This window comes from Poeciliopsis prolifica, unplaced genomic scaffold (assembly GCF_027474105.1).
Source record: "Poeciliopsis prolifica strain line A6 unplaced genomic scaffold, Auburn_PproV2 SCAFFOLD041, whole genome shotgun sequence".
In the NCBI taxonomy this organism is placed as follows: domain Eukaryota; kingdom Metazoa; phylum Chordata; class Actinopteri; order Cyprinodontiformes; family Poeciliidae; genus Poeciliopsis; species Poeciliopsis prolifica.
Window position 1 is genome coordinate 666,240 of NW_026562416.1, and position 15,004 is coordinate 681,243.

Genomic DNA, 15,004 nt, shown 5'->3' on the forward strand with positions numbered 1-15,004 from the left:
CGGAACCCAGTCGACCGAACCGGAACCGCAGCCTGTTGTTTATAGCTTGGAGGTTCGGACCGAATCAGAACATGTCGGCGGACCCGGTTCTGAGCGGCTCAGCACCGGACGGGTTCGCTGTTCCAGAACCTCTGTAGCAGCAAGTTAAAGGGATGCTAACAGAGCTAGCTTAGCTTCAGCTGGATTCTGATTGGCTACTCGCTCCAAACATGAGTCACGTGACCAGCAGCTGAACCATCAAACAGGAAGCAGTTTGGCGGTGAGTTGCGTTTCCTCAGGTTTTATAACAGTTTTAATATTATTTAAGATCAATAAATAAGAAGAATCTGATTTTAAAGTTTTGTTTGATGGATCTAAACCTTCAGTGGAGCAAAGCGCCGTTTCTGTTCCTATAAAAACGGATTTTATTTGGTTTGTTTTCGGTCATTTGTGAAACGACGCAGTGAACTGAAGTAACATCCCATAATAATCATTAGTTCAAACAGACCTTATCGGGCATTCTGTAGACTTTCCTGCTCATTCAATAATAAACCAAACAGCAGAACCAGGAGCTGATTAGATATGAAGTTTAAACACTGGAGCGAGTCTGGACCAGATTAACGAGCAGAACCAGAACCTGGCACCAGAACCTGACAGGCACCAGAACCTGGCACCAGAACCTGGCACCAGAACCTGGCACCAGAACCTGGCACCAGAACCTGGCACCAGAACCTGAGACCAATCACTCTGAATGATTAAGATTCTGATTGGTTTAAAGTCTGCCACACATCATCAACCTTTCATTATGACGGTTTGTGGTCGGTGCCTTGACTCAATCTGCTAGTTTTACAGATAATAAATGGGATTATAATCTGGATCTGACAGCATAGAGTCAGAACTGGGATTTAATGTCAACCTGGACTGACTGGATTTTATACTCCTGTCTGTAGATTAGTTCTGTTTGACCCGTAGAATTACTTGCTGAGACATTTGTTGTGAAGTCGTGCTTTATGAATTAACTGGATTATTATTATTATTATTATGACTTAAATATATTTTTTACTTTAGTAAAGGTAAAACTTATCCAAAGAATTCTTCCAGTACAGGTAAAAACTATTGAAAACAGAGACTGATGATAAAACCTGATTTAATATTTATAAATGACGTCAGACAGAAAAGATCAAGTTTGGTTCAGTTTCTGGTATCTTAAAGAGTAAAATAAAAACTTACATTAATAAATAATGACAAAATAAATTTAGAGTGAAGCCTCAACATAAACTTTATGGGTCTGATGCTGACAGTGGAACCCATAACGAAAACATCTGACATCACTTCCTGTTTATTATTTTGACTACAGGTGGAAAACATAAAAACAACAAAGCTTGTGTGCAAACAGGAGGTCTCACTTCAACATGTTCTGCTCCTTGGGACTTGTGGAGGTTCTCCAGCTGCTAATCGGACCTGTGTTTCTGTGTTGTCAGTTTCAAGATGGCCGCCGCCCTCCTCGCCCTGACCCTGGCTGCTCTGCTGCTGCTGGTCGCTTCTGGTCCAGTTCCTGACTCCAACAATGGGACGGTTCCTCTGGTTCTGTGGCACGGGATGGGTCAGTCTGCTCTGGATTAATACAGCCAACTAGACAGAACCAGAACAGAGGCTGAGACCAGTACTGGTTCTGGTAGCTTCATACCAGTCCTTCAGTCCAGCTCTGACTGAAGATCAGAGCTGGTTCTCCTACCAGTGAAGGAGTGGTATCATGTACCGCCCCTTGTAAAATCCACTTTTCTGATCTTCCCATCATGTTTTTGTTTTTCCTCATCCAAAACAAAACAGGACTCCTTTAGTCTCCATGCCAATCATTCAGCCGCTAAACGCCTGGGTGGACCTAGCCCCGCCTCTAAGGCGCAGCTCATCCTCCACTCAGCTCCTTCAGACTAGCCAGCAGCAATTAGCAAACAGCTGCTAAGCTCATTTCAGAGCTTTGGAACGTGGCGTCTCTGCTCTAGACGTAGGGATATGAGCGCCATCTTTGGTAATGTTTAGCACATTTAGCTTCCCCCAACTTCATTTTTCTAATAAATTCTTAAGTGCTAATTTAAATGGTTGAAGTTGCCTGGAAAACGCATGGTACTGGTTCTGTACCGGTTCTGCTCCTGGTTCTGTGTCCTCCAGGTGACAGTTGCTGCAACCCGCTCAGCATGGGATCCATAAAGAAGATGATGGAGGAGGAGATCCCAGGGATCTACGTGCTCTCTCTGATGATCGGGAAGAACGTGGTTGAGGTAACCAGTCCCCATGGCGACGGGTCCCCATGGCGACGGGTCCCCATGGCGACGGGTCCCCATGGCGACGGGTCCCCATGGCGACGCTGTAAACATTTGAACAGAATTAGTCTCTACTTTATATTTTGCATTCATATGTAAAATAAAGTGATGAAACTGAGTCTCTTCAGGTTTTAATTTCTGCTTTTAATCGATCTGATTGGATTCTGGAAAACACTATTGATTTGTGCAAGTTGTGTTAAAAGAAGTTAGCTTATTGATGAAGCTACGCTATGCTATCCTAAAATAGCATCTCAATGCTAAACATGCCGCATCTAAAGAAGCTCCATGAATGATCAGGGATCCTGAAACTCTTTGCTTCAGTCTGATGGTTGAAGAACCTGAAGAACAGATTCAATCTATAAATGTGTTTGTTGTTGTTGAGCTCAGATGTGTATTTATTTAATAATGTAGCAGCAGAAAGAGGAATTGGAAAAGGTGCATTTTTGCAGCCATAGTGTGACTAAAATGTGATTAACGACAGAGTGACGGTTCGTCCTGCAGGACACAGAGAACGGCTTCTTCCTGGACGTGAACACTCAGGTGTCGATGGTGTGCAGCCAGCTGGCGCAGGACGCCCGGCTGCAGGGCGGCTACAACGCCATGGGTTTCTCCCAGGGAGGCCAGTTTCTGTACGGAGGTTTGCTCAGAAGTTTTCAGGCTGAATGAGGAAGCTCCGTCTGACTCCTGTCCTCCGCTCTTACAGGAGAGCCGTGGCTCAGCGCTGTCCCTCTCCACCAATGAGAACGCTGATCTCCGTCGGCGGCCAGCATCAAGGTACTCTCACTTCCTGCCCCGAGTTTCACTTCTGCTGCAGCTAGTCTGCAGGAGCTCAGCTTCATGTTTTGGGGGTTTTCAAGTGTTGATATGGAAGAAACGTAAACACATATTTTTAGCAGATTTCACAGCCTGAAAAACCATTTCTTAAACTAAGGAAAAAATATAAAATGTAAAAACAGGAACAATATTGTACATTCATGATTAAAAGAAATGTGTGAGAATTAAAAGATCTACAACATGAGCATAAATAGAAAGTAAACAGGATATTTTACTATTTATTATTGTAATAGCAGTGGGGTGTGACTACTTACTGGTTTTGTTGGGAACAGTTTCAGCGTTCAGCACAGGAATCTACAACGTTTACAATCTCAAGAGCCACTTTGTTTTCAGCCCGGCTAATTAAAACTTGTTTGGAGCCATAAATGTTACATTACTTAAAAAGGGATAAATTTGAATAAACATCCACTATAGAAAATGTATTGATATTTTTAAAGAACCCTCCTTTTATTTTTATTCTCAGGTTTTAAAGTCAAGAAAAATATGAAACTTTTGCAAAAAGGGAATGCTAACCTGTGCTACACACTTTCCAAGTTAGCAACTATAAACATAAGTTATGCTAACAACACAGCGTTACAGCTACTTAGCATTTAGCTGACGCTAATAATAAAGTGCTAACTTCAACAATTTAAATTAGCACTTTAGAAATTATTAGAAAAATTAATGTGGGGGAAGCTAAATGTGCTAAACACGACCAAAGTTAGGAAAATGCTAAAAATTAGCTCCACTATTAGCACAGATCCAAATACTCAGATTCTCATCCTGAACAAGCACAGGGCGACAGTAGGAAGGAGTGGCTCTTTTTCAGGAGGCAGAACCAGAACCGGGCCGTCTAACAGCAAGCTGTCTCTGATTGCCCAGGTGTGTACGGGCTGCCCAGGTGTCCAGGTGAGAGCTCCCACATCTGCGACATGATCCGGGAGGCGCTGAACCGCGGCGCCTACAGCGACCTGGTCCAGAAGCAGTGAGTTACCATGACGACCGACCCGTTTCCCAGTTCTGCTTGCTATGACAGTTCTGTTTGGGTTTCAGCCTCGTTCAGGCCCAGTACTGGCACGACCCGCTCAACGACGACCTGTACAAGCAGCACAGCCTCTTCCTGGCCGACATCAACCAGGAGCGGGTCAGAACCAGCGGCTGTGACGGTCCGACCCGGCCGCCGACCCGGCCGCCGACCCCTGGCTTTAGAACCGCTGACCCGGATCTCGTCTGTTTCAGGTCGTCAATGAGACGTACAGGAAGAACCTGCAGCAGCTGCAGAAGTTCGTCATGGTGAAGTTCCTGCAGGACACCGTGGTGGACCCGGTCGACTCCGAGGTAACTAGCCCGATTCTGGTTCTGACCCGTTGAAACCCACTGGCTGAGGTGATGAAGCTGCCTGGTTTTCTCCTGCAGTGGTTCGGTTTCCTGAAGGCAGGCCAGGCCAAGGAGACGGAGACGCTGCAGGAGAGCGCCCTCTACAGAGAGGTAACAGTCCAACCGGACCAGAACCACAAAAAACAGCAGAACCCAGCTGGGAGCAGATCCTGTTGGCGCTCTGCTGCCTCCTGCTGGTGAAACCATGAAACTGAAGCTTTTTACTAGACGTTTAAATCTGCTCTGGAAATAGTTTCATCATTTAGAGGAACAAAAATTTAAATTAAAAATTATTCCTTCAATTTCATAATTAATTTGTGCAAAAAATATTTCTACTTGAATGTTCAAACAGCTGCTATTGGAGAGATCAGAGGTTCCAGCTAAAGCTCCCTGATCGCTCCAGTCCATTTGGTTAAAAGTTAAAAATAGACTAAATGCTCATTTTAGCAGTTTTACAATTATTCATTTTTTTGTTTTGTTTTTTTTTATGGTAATTTACTTTTTGTTTCATTTACATAGAAGGCAATATCTGTAAATGTTTTGTTTTGGAACCTGAAAAAAATGAATCTCAGATGAAAAAATAATTAAAAATCATTTTTCCAAAATTTTATGTAGTTTGCAGTTTCAAATGAGTTTTGTTCAGCTGGACTGAGGGAAAATGCTTTTTTGGTCTGGAAATGTTGCAGAAGTTTCTCGTTCTGGTTTCTGTCTGTCCAGTTATTTTCTCAAGTTCATTAAATCTGCTTCAGCCTGAAATGCAGGAAGACTTAACATAAAACAGTGACATCATAACCATCTCCTGTCAAATCTGAAGAGGGGATGAGATTTTTCTAACATGTTTGGATGATTTCTCGTCTGGACTCGGTTTAACTGTTGAACTGTTTTCCTGCAGGACCGTCTGGGCCTGGCCGCCATGGATAAAGCCCACAAGCTGGTCTTCCTCTCCACAGACGGAGATCACCTCCAGTTCAGCAGGGAATGGTTCACTGCCAACCTGCTGCCCTTCCTCAGGTAGACCAGCAGAGGGCGCTGCAGCAGAAACTCTTCGTTTGCACTGATGCTTTCCTGGTGATTTTAGCTTCCTGTTGTGATTGATGCTGCTTTTAACCCAATAAAGACACAAACTTCCTGCTGTTATTGCAACGTTTTAATGACTCAGCACTGATGAGAACATTTCAATTTGGACCCAAAAATAAAGTGAGAAAAAAGAAAACATGTTTACAGATTGGTCACCACTTCCAGGTGAATCAAGGTGCAGCTTTCTGTCTCCGACATGGAATGATGCCAACGCTCGGGAATGTCCTGGGAAACCTGGAGCTTTATTCCCACCTGATCTGGATTGTTTGAACCGGATTGAACTGAGCAGAAGCAAAGTGATGCTTTAGTTGGTTTTCTAGGTGCTTTAACAGGAAGTTGCATAATAATGAAACAGGAAGTGGAGCAGGAAACAGGGAAGCGTCTTGTTGGCTGATTGGCTGCTGAGAATCTAATCTAGTTCTCAGTTGCTTGCTGCCGATTGGCTGGAGGATCTGCTCCAGGCGCGAGCAGCCCTCTCATTGGCTAATGAAGGGGCAGCTGTGATTGGCTGATAGGAGGCAGGGGGCGGGGTTAACTCATGAGGTCTGAATCTCAGTCTACAGTGTGACATTAGCTGGTGGGTGGGGTCAGTCAGGTGAGAGGGCGGGGCTCCGCCTAACCAGCGATCTCCGTTGCCGTGGTAACGAGCTTCTGGCCATCCCAGACGGTCTTGAACTGCTCCGGAACAGGAAGCTCCGTCTGGAGGACAGGAAACGCAAACCAGTTCAACCAAACGAAGCAAACGCTTTTATTTTGACGTTTCCAGCAGGAAGTGTTCATGCAGTGTAGCTGTTAGCTTAGCAATGAGAGAAGGTCAGGGGTCATTTACATTTGTTTTGTTGTGAAATGATCCAAAGTGATTCATAGCAGCGTTCAGGTGACGATACATTCATGTCGTCATTATGATGAAGCTGCAGCTAGCATGAGCTGGTTGCTAGAAGACGTTAGCGTCCCATAATAATCCAGTATCGTCACTGGCTAATAATCAGGTTCATCCTTTCACAATAAAACAAGCAGCCTGGAGATTCATTATAGATATAAAAAAAGCTAAGACTTCACAGCTAGGACACTCTGACACTCAGGTCAAAGGTCAAGTCGAGTCTGAAGCCTATTTGAAGCTCGACTCGAGTTTCTGATAATCTGCTCTAATCAAACCTTCCAACTTCCTGTTAGCTTCAGAAACATTTCAGCTAATCCGTCTGACGGCTCGGTTCTGACCGGATCAACAGTTCCGGTCCCGACTGAAACCAGAACCGAACCGAAACGGGTCCAAACATGACCGACTGTCTGCAGTCGGTTTCTCCAGGTAAGACACTGACTGCTCAGAGGTAATCCACCCGTGTCGGACCGGAACCGGTTCCGAGTTACTCACAAACTCTCCGTCCTTGTTGGGAACCAGGATGTTCATCTCAGAGCTCTTGGCGCTGATGATCTCACAGCTCAGCGAGTCTTTGCTCAGGTAAACATGGCAGCCGTCCGTCTTGTTGATGGAAATGGTCGGGACTTTCCCCATGACCTGCAGAGAGACGGGCGGTCAGCAGTCAGAACCAGGACCGGATCCAGAACCTGGACCGGATCCAGGAGACGTACGCACCTGGACCTTGACGTCTCTGCAATTGATGACATCCACGATGCCGACGACATCGTCGAACACCAGACCCATCTTCTTACAGCTGTCTGAGGATCAGCAGCGCTTTATTACATCACAGTTTAAATCTGAAAATAAGGCTTTAAAACCTCCATGTCTGTAAAACTTCAGACATGGAGGACAGCTGGGCCTTCAACCACCTGTCTGATTGGTCTGATTGGCTTCGTCGGCCAATCAGGCGTCCTGAGTCACTGCCCAGTGCCCTGATTGGTCAGCGGATCAGACATTTGATTTTTTTGACATTTTAGAAAAACCTTAAGCAAAAGTTTCCACATTTAAACAGTTTCACAATGTAATAAGCTTCTGATATACAAATAAAATATAAAGTTATGAAATCTCAGATTTTTATTGAAACCATTTGTTTGGTTTTCTGGTCAACATTCAATGAGTGACTTCTAAAAACGGCCTGCAGGGGGAGCTGCTTCCTCTCTGGCGATACAGGAAATGTTTGTGGATTAAACTGGAACCTAAAGGTTCTGACCCGGTTCTGAGCTCTTACCGATGGTGATGGAGTTGATTTTGCCTTTGACCTGCAGCGTGCTCTGGTTGCACTTGAAGGCGTAGACCACCTGCTTCAGCTCCGTGTTGCTGATCACCAGGCCCTGGGCCCCCTCCTGGTTCTCCTGCAGAATCAGAACCAGAACCAGTGGGTCCGAGCGCTCGCAGCTCCAGAAGCACAGACCCACCAGAACCACCCACTCACCACTTTCCACTTCTTTCCTTCCAGCTCCAGAACCGGCGGCAGCGTGCGGGTCGGTGCGGCGGACCCGGCGGGTCGGGGCGTGGCCGAGGAGAACGGTTTGGGTCCAGTACGCACCGGGGCCGCCTGGTCCCTCAAGGCCGGGTTCTTGTGGGTCTTCTGGTCGTCGCTGACGTGCTTCAGGCCTGAAAGGGTTCAAATCAGAGTGAAGCTGCTGCACAGAACCGCAACGGAACCGCACAGAACCGCAAGGGAACCGCAACAGAACCGCAACGGAACCGCACAGAACCGCACAGAACCGCAACGGAACCGCACAGAACCGCAACGGAACCGCACAGAACAGCAACAGAACCGCACAGAACCGCAACGGAACCGCACAGAACCGCAACAGAACCGCAACGGAACCGCACAAAACCGCACAGAACCGCAACGGAACCGCACAGAACCGCAACAGAACCGCACAGAACCGCAACAGAACCACACAGAACCGCAACGGAACCACACAGAACCGCAACGGAACCGCACAGAACCGCAACAGAACCACACAGAACCGCAACGGAACCACACAGAACCGCAACGGAACCGCACAGAACCGCAACAGAACCGCAACGGAACCGCACAGAACCGCAACGGAACCGCAACCAATGAAAAATATTAAAAGATATAAACCTTAAATTTTATATTAAATAAAAATAATTTCTCTTTTTAGAAAAAATGTTTGTGAAAAATATAAAAAACTGAGTTTCTCAAATACAAAGGATATTTATAAAAATGCATTTTCATATAAATGTCTTTATTTTGGTCGATTAACCTCTGACCTCTGGTGATGTCGGATCCCTGGTTGATGGCGGCGAACAGCGCGTTCCTGCTGGTGGCGCCGCCGCCGTCGCAGCCGCCTCCTGGAACGCCGCTCAGCTCCTGGGGCGGAGGGGGGGGGCCCGGCGGGGGCGGGGGCCGCCGGCCGGCGCGCTGGGCGGAGCCGCGGAGGCCGCGGCCACAGGACCCTGAGGACGGCGAGACAAGATGGACGACAAATAAAGGGATGCAATCGGTCCGGTTCCAGGCCCAGGTCCAGTTACTCACGGTCTTGCTCCAGCTCAGGCCGGTGGTGTGGTGCTGCTTGATGTAGTTCTGCAGCTCGGTCCAGATGGAGACGTAGGCTTTGACCCAGTCCACATGCATCTTGTCTCTGCAGGGACAGGAAGGGTCAGGAGACGTGAGGAACCCACTTCCTGTCTGGACAGGAAGCAGGAAGCAGCTGTACTGACTTCTCCTTGTAGTCCTTCAGGACCCGGTTGGTGTAGAACATGGCAGCGTCCTGCATCTCCTTGACGTACGGACCGGGCTTCGGAGCCTGAAGGAACCAGAACCAGACGGTCGCTAAGCAACGGCGCCACACATTCGCTCCAGACGAACCAATCAGAGCCACAGTCTGGGCGTTACCATGGCAACCCATCCCAGGGCGGGAACGCTCTCGCTGACGGCCGACAGGTGGTTGAAGAGCGGAGAGGTCCGGTTCTGCTCCCGGAACGCCTGGACCTGCTGGATCGCCTTGGAGACGGGCTGCAGCAGCGCCGTCAGAACCGACTGCGGGATGACATCATCAGTAAGACAGTGACATCATCAGTAAGACAGTGACATCATCAGTAAGACAGTGACATCATCAGTAAGACAGTGACATCATCAATAACATCAGATCAGCAGCAGATCGGTGCGATTTCCCCGCTTGGTTCTGGTTTGACCTCTGATCTCATCCAGAGGTTCTGCTGCTCAGACAGAACCGGGCCGACACCAGGAGCCAATCAGAACCCTTGTTTTGGTTTACATACAGGAATGAAGAAGTTTCAACGACCTAAACCAACCCGGCTTGATTTAAATGGACCGCTGTAGCAGCGGGTCAGATAGATGGTTCTGTTTAAGGAACTAGTAGAACTTCTGCTGGGTCCAAATGAGCAGAACTGGGTCGGAACCAAGCCTCTGTAAAACTACAGACATGGAGGACAGCTGGGCCTTCACGGATTCTGGTTCTGTCTGGATTGATAAAGAGTTTTAGACTGTTCTGATTGACCTTCAGAACCAGCAGCAGAGGTTTAGATCTGCCTGAACCGGGTCAGAACCACCAACCGTCTGCTGCTGTCAGAACAGAACCAGACTGGGTCGGGTCGGTTCTGGACTCACGTCTGAGGGCTTCTGGGAGGAGGAAGCGGTGGCGAGGAGCTGCCTCTGGCTGGAGAACGCCTGCTTCATCATGTCCGCCTGAGGAGGAGCGCAGAACAGGGTCACCACGGCGGCGTCACCACTGCGGCGTCACCGCGGCGGCGTCACCGTCATCGCGGCGGCGTCACCACGGCGGCGTCACCGCGGCGGCGTCACCGTGGCGGCGGCGCCGACACCGCGGCAGCGTCACCACGGCGGCGTCACCACGGCGGCGTCACCGCGGCGGCGTCACCGTCACCGCGGCAGCGTCACCGTCACCGCGGCAGCGTCACCGTCACCGCGGCAGCGTCACGGTCATCGCGGCGGCGCCCCTGGCTGCCAGAGGGGCGGAGTCAGTGACCTACGTGTTTCTGGACGTCTCCTCCGATCTGCTGGCTCAGGGACATGTACTGCGCCACAGGACCGCTGATGATGTCATCATACGCCTCCACGAACGCCGCCAAGGCTAGGAGGGAACGCACAAGGTTCTGATCCGGACCGGTTCCGATCCAGTTCGGATCAGAACCTGCCTGACAGAACCCGGAACAGAACCAGAGCTGACTGGACCTCTGGAATCTGTTGTTCTTAGAACCTTCAGGAGAACCAAAACTGGTCCAAAGAGCCCGGCTTACCTCCACCAGCAGAACCTGCGGCGCCGCCCGCCGGGCCGGACACGGCCTCCAGCCGGCCCACCGCCACCTCCAGCCGCTGCACCAGACTCGCCAGCTCCGCCGCCATTCCTGCAGGAGACAGGAAGTGACACTACCACAGCGGTTCTGATCCAGAGGGAGTCGGTCCACCCAGAGCCAGCGGGCCTGGTTCTGCTCCTCCAGAACGGGTTCGGGTCAGCAGCTCATTAAAGGATCAGAAAACTTTCCACAATAACAACCAGGCGATTCTGCTGGTACCGCAGATCGGGTCGGCTCCGAGTGGGCCACTGGTTCTGCGGAGATCACACCCAGAACCAGCCGGCCCAGTTCTTTAATTCCCTGACTTGCTAAATTTATTGTTTAGGATCCAGTTTCTAATGTTTGATCCAGTTCATTCCAGAACGTCTCCGGTTCCGGTCGGATCCAAACTCCTCCCGTTTCTCCTTCTGTCACACCAACGGTGGTCAAAGTGAGGGTTGGGGGCCGTTAGCGGACACAGATCAAATAAATTAAATATGAGATGAAATAAGTAGTTGGTTGACGCGCTGCAGGAGCGAAGGCCGAACTTCCTGTTTCTACTGCAAAACATATGAAATATTTGCTTTCTTCAATCGAGACCCAAATAAATTAATTTAATTTATTTATTTTGGTTTAATTTAACAAGGAAAAAACATTTAAAGTTCTGGATCCGGTCCGACAAAAACATTTTTGTTTAAAATTATTCATGTTTAAATTATCGTCATGTAAGAAAACAAAACATTTTTGTAATGTGACAAAATGTGTGAAGCCGATTTCTCCTGGTTCCTTCTCTGCATTTTAACCAAGTTTATCCAAAATAAAACATTAAATTTGATTAATTAAATCAAACTGCTGCAGGCCTGAACTTCAGCTGAAAGTTTCCAGGAAAGCGAACAGAGGGTGGAAGAGGAAGCCGGTCGGACCGGCGCTTCAGAGGAGAAACGGGTCAGAACCAGGAGTTTCCCAGGAATTTACAAAAACTTGATTTTATGAACTCAAAATCCCAAAGAGCAGAAAACCTGAGAAGACCTGGAGGAAAAGCAGATGCCTCTGGTTCTGATCCGGTTCTGATGTCTGTTAAACGTCAACCTGGGGCGATGCCTTCAGGCAGGGTGGAGCCGCCGGCACTTCCTGCTCCCAGGTGACTGACTCATCCGCAGGGGGCGGGGCTTCAGGGGACAGACAGGAAGTAAACAGCTGCAGCAGGAACACTAAGGAGCCAATCACAAGCCAGGATGCCAATGGAGCTGATTCAGGAAGTTGCTAAATAACTGGGAATTAAACCACAGAAACCTGTGGAAAAGCTAAATTTGGTCCAAAGTTAGAAAAAATGCAGTTCTGGTCCACTTCACCAAAACCAGGTCAGCCCAACAGAACCGCATCCTGGCTGACCTTCAGAGAAATCCTGAAACTGGAAGAGATCCTGCAGGATTCACTTCCTGTCAAGCCCAAAAAGGTTCTGGTTCCGTCCCAGCAGAACCAGCCCGGACCCTTTTGGGTTCTGGTTTGGTCTGTGCGGGTTTGACCCGCGGAGGGATACACAGCCAGCCGCCCGCCCGCAGCCTTCACCTGGACCACAGGTGGGCCACCAATCACGTCCAGGCTGCTGACGTCGCTAATGAGATTTTCCTAACAGGCTAAAGCTAAGCTAGCAGCGCCGGGCATGTTGCGTTCACATCTGCGGCCCCGTTAGATGAAGACCCGGCCAACCGATCCGAGCCGCTACCTTCAGACCCAGAACCGGTACCACTGGCCAGGCCCGTTGGTTCTGTGCGGGAACCACCTGCAGGGGTTACCAAACCATGCACAACACCGTCTGAAAACAGAGCGCTGCAGCGGGACAATTAAACGGGTTAACCAAGCGGGTCAGAACAGCTTATTTAACCGACTGGTTCTGCTGGGAGCATTGGAATGGGTCAGGTGACTGCGGCAGAACCGAGCCGGTTCGGTTATCTGGACGGAATAAACACCGTTAATCTGTTTTCCGGGTCGTTCCCTCCCTGAAGTTCCTGATTTCTCCGCCTGTCTCCGTCCGACCAGCCGCTCCCAGTTCCGCTTTGTTCGCCTCACCAGTAAACCCAGTGAAACCAGTGACAGGCGTTCCGGTTCGGCCTACCTGCTAACCGGGTCTAGCAGTGATTTGGTCCGTGTTCTGTCGCAGGGTGTGCAGACTGCAGAGCAGACAGCTTCGGTGGGTTTCTTCCTGGATGAGGTGAATTTACCCGGCTGGCACCGCGGCGTGTTTCCGCCCCTCTCAGCCTGATTCCTTTCCCATATAAGGAGCGCGGAGGCAGAGGGCAGCGGCGCTCTGACACCCAGAAACCACCGCTTTTCTTCCTCTCGTCATGGCTGCAGCTTGCACCGCCATGAAGCAGAAACTGCACATCTGCACGCTGCAGTTAGCGCCACTCTGCAGTCAGAGGCGCACAGACTGCACAGAGCTGCACATGTGCACCAAACCAGAACCCTGCTCTTATGTAGGACAGACGCACAGCTTGCAGTGAAGCTGCAGGAGCAGAAGGTGGATGAGGTGAAGAAGAGGATGGAGGGGCGGGTGTTCGCAGAGCAAACCCTCAAACCAGCAGGGGGCGCCACCGTAAACGACAATGATAAAAAATGTTATTTGTTTTCTTGAGAATACTATGAAACAATGGTGGACACAAAGTTACCAGCACTTGCAGCATTAATTGAAAACGTTAGCTCTGCTAATGCTGAAAGGCTATGCTAATGCTAAACAGTGAGTTTAGCATTAGCTGTCATTGTAGCACTATCAATAAAGCTGCACTTCAGGAAGTAATTCTTTGGATCAGCCTTTTCACACCTGATTTCAGTTTCATCATTGTTGGTTTTGCTTTAAAATGTATTTATGGGAAGCTAAATGTTTTCAATGTTTCCATTAAATGAAATACTAGCTCTGCTGTTACCCACCACCTCTTCTACAGTTTCAGCCAACATAAAATATTTCATACAAAATTTAAATTTAAGACTCAAAGGAAATGCAAGTTAATTTTATAAAACTGTGAAGAATAACTGATTGTTTTATTACCAAAGTGCTCTGATGCTTTGAGTTTAATCTTTGTGTTTGTGCTCAATTTGTTTACGATTAGCTCAGCTAATCAAACTTCCACGATGAAATGCTGTCGGTGGGAGTCGAACCCCAAACCTAACTCTGCTGAAGGCCTCAGAACAGTCTGGGTCGGCCCTGGTTGATGGGTCGACCCGGAACTATTCCCAGGTCAAAGATCATCAGCTTGTACGACCAACATCAGCAAAACACGAAAACAGAAAGTCATCTAATGACAGGAAATGACCTCAATCTGCTTCCTCCTTAAACCGACTTCTACATTTCTGTCTGCCTCAGTTTCAGGAGGAAACCATAACAGCTTTTAGAAGGTCACATCCAAACACCAACCATTACAGACGTCATCATCATCATCATCGTCATTAATGAAGCAGCAAAGACCAGCTGAGCTTAATGGGCTGAGAAAGTCAATGAGCCGTCTGAATGAGACGGTCACCGTGGAACAACAGATGGATGATGTTCGGTTCTCATAGAGAAAATAAAATCCTTTTAAATTATTGTTTTTATCACAAAACTAATAGAATCAAATAAATCAGAACTGATGTAAATAAAGGTATGTAAAGAGTAAATATGTGGTAAATAACCCCAACTTACTTCCCTTTTGCACTTATCGCAAACTTTTTGTAAGTTGGCTTCTGCTTTTTGAATTAAATGCTTTTATTTTGATGAGAGAACAACAATGTTGTACATGTATCTTATTATTAGCAGTACCTGGATAGAGGCATAAGATACGTTTATTTTGTAAATAAGGACAATTCTTTTATTGATTAATTGAAATTGTGAATTTTCTTTGCTGTATAAAAATACTGGAATAGTTTGTGAATCAAAATTGATATTTTTAGTGGTGAACGTTATTCTGTAAGTCACAACTGGACCTTCAGGGGGCAGCAGACTCCATAGGAGCCAAAGGGCCACCAGATGCATCATGCTGGGTTTGCCATGTACTTTGGTTAAGTTTTCCTAACTCCTTCCAATTTCTCCAATGCTTTTCCTTCACAGTGAAACGTTTTCAACAGACAGCAGAGAAAAGTCAATACAGAAGCAGCAGAACCAGATCCACACAAAGAAACGACCCACTAACTCAGATCCGACCTGATTGTTCTTTAAAAACTGCAAAGAAACAAATAAAACAGTGAGAGCAGA

General features: G+C 48.0%; 2 protein-coding genes across 2 annotated transcripts; one reads left to right on the top strand and one right to left on the bottom strand.

Moving 5' to 3' along the window:
• Positions 1-148: 148 nt before the first annotated feature.
• ppt1 (palmitoyl-protein thioesterase 1 (ceroid-lipofuscinosis, neuronal 1, infantile)) lies at positions 149-5,627 on the top strand. Its single transcript, XM_055054989.1, has 10 exons — positions 149-259; positions 1,461-1,582; positions 2,149-2,258; positions 2,802-2,929; positions 3,004-3,074; positions 3,996-4,098; positions 4,167-4,257; positions 4,353-4,451; positions 4,530-4,601; positions 5,383-5,627. The coding sequence occupies exons 2-10, from the start codon at positions 1,468-1,470 to the stop codon at positions 5,503-5,505; spliced, it is 912 nt and encodes a 303-aa protein (XP_054910964.1). The 5' UTR covers positions 149-259; positions 1,461-1,467; the 3' UTR covers positions 5,506-5,627.
• Positions 5,623-13,043, bottom strand: cap1 (CAP, adenylate cyclase-associated protein 1 (yeast)). Its single transcript, XM_055054974.1, is given in 14 exon segments — positions 5,623-6,266; positions 6,940-7,083; positions 7,162-7,244; positions 7,715-7,838; positions 7,919-8,100; positions 8,734-8,868; positions 8,871-8,919; positions 8,999-9,104; positions 9,184-9,269; positions 9,359-9,502; positions 10,094-10,171; positions 10,477-10,577; positions 10,744-10,851; positions 12,896-13,043. Coding segments are annotated over 13 exon segments (1,422 nt in total). The 5' UTR covers positions 10,850-10,851; positions 12,896-13,043; the 3' UTR covers positions 5,623-6,182.
• Positions 13,044-15,004: the final 1,961 nt, after the last annotated feature.

What these genes read in the sequence shown, in the direction of transcription:
- ppt1 (XM_055054989.1), top strand. Translation starts at nt 1,468, where the DNA reads ATGGCCGCCGCCCTCCTCGCCCTGACCCTGGCTGCTCTGCTGCTGCTG. An exon ending in AGCGACCTGGTCCAGAAGCA is followed by an intron (nt 4,099 to 4,166) that starts GTGAGTTACCAT and finishes TTTGGGTTTCAG; the next exon opens with CCTCGTTCAGGCCCAGTACT. An exon ending in AGAGCGCCCTCTACAGAGAG is followed by an intron (nt 4,602 to 5,382) that starts GTAACAGTCCAA and finishes GTTTTCCTGCAG; the next exon opens with GACCGTCTGGGCCTGGCCGC.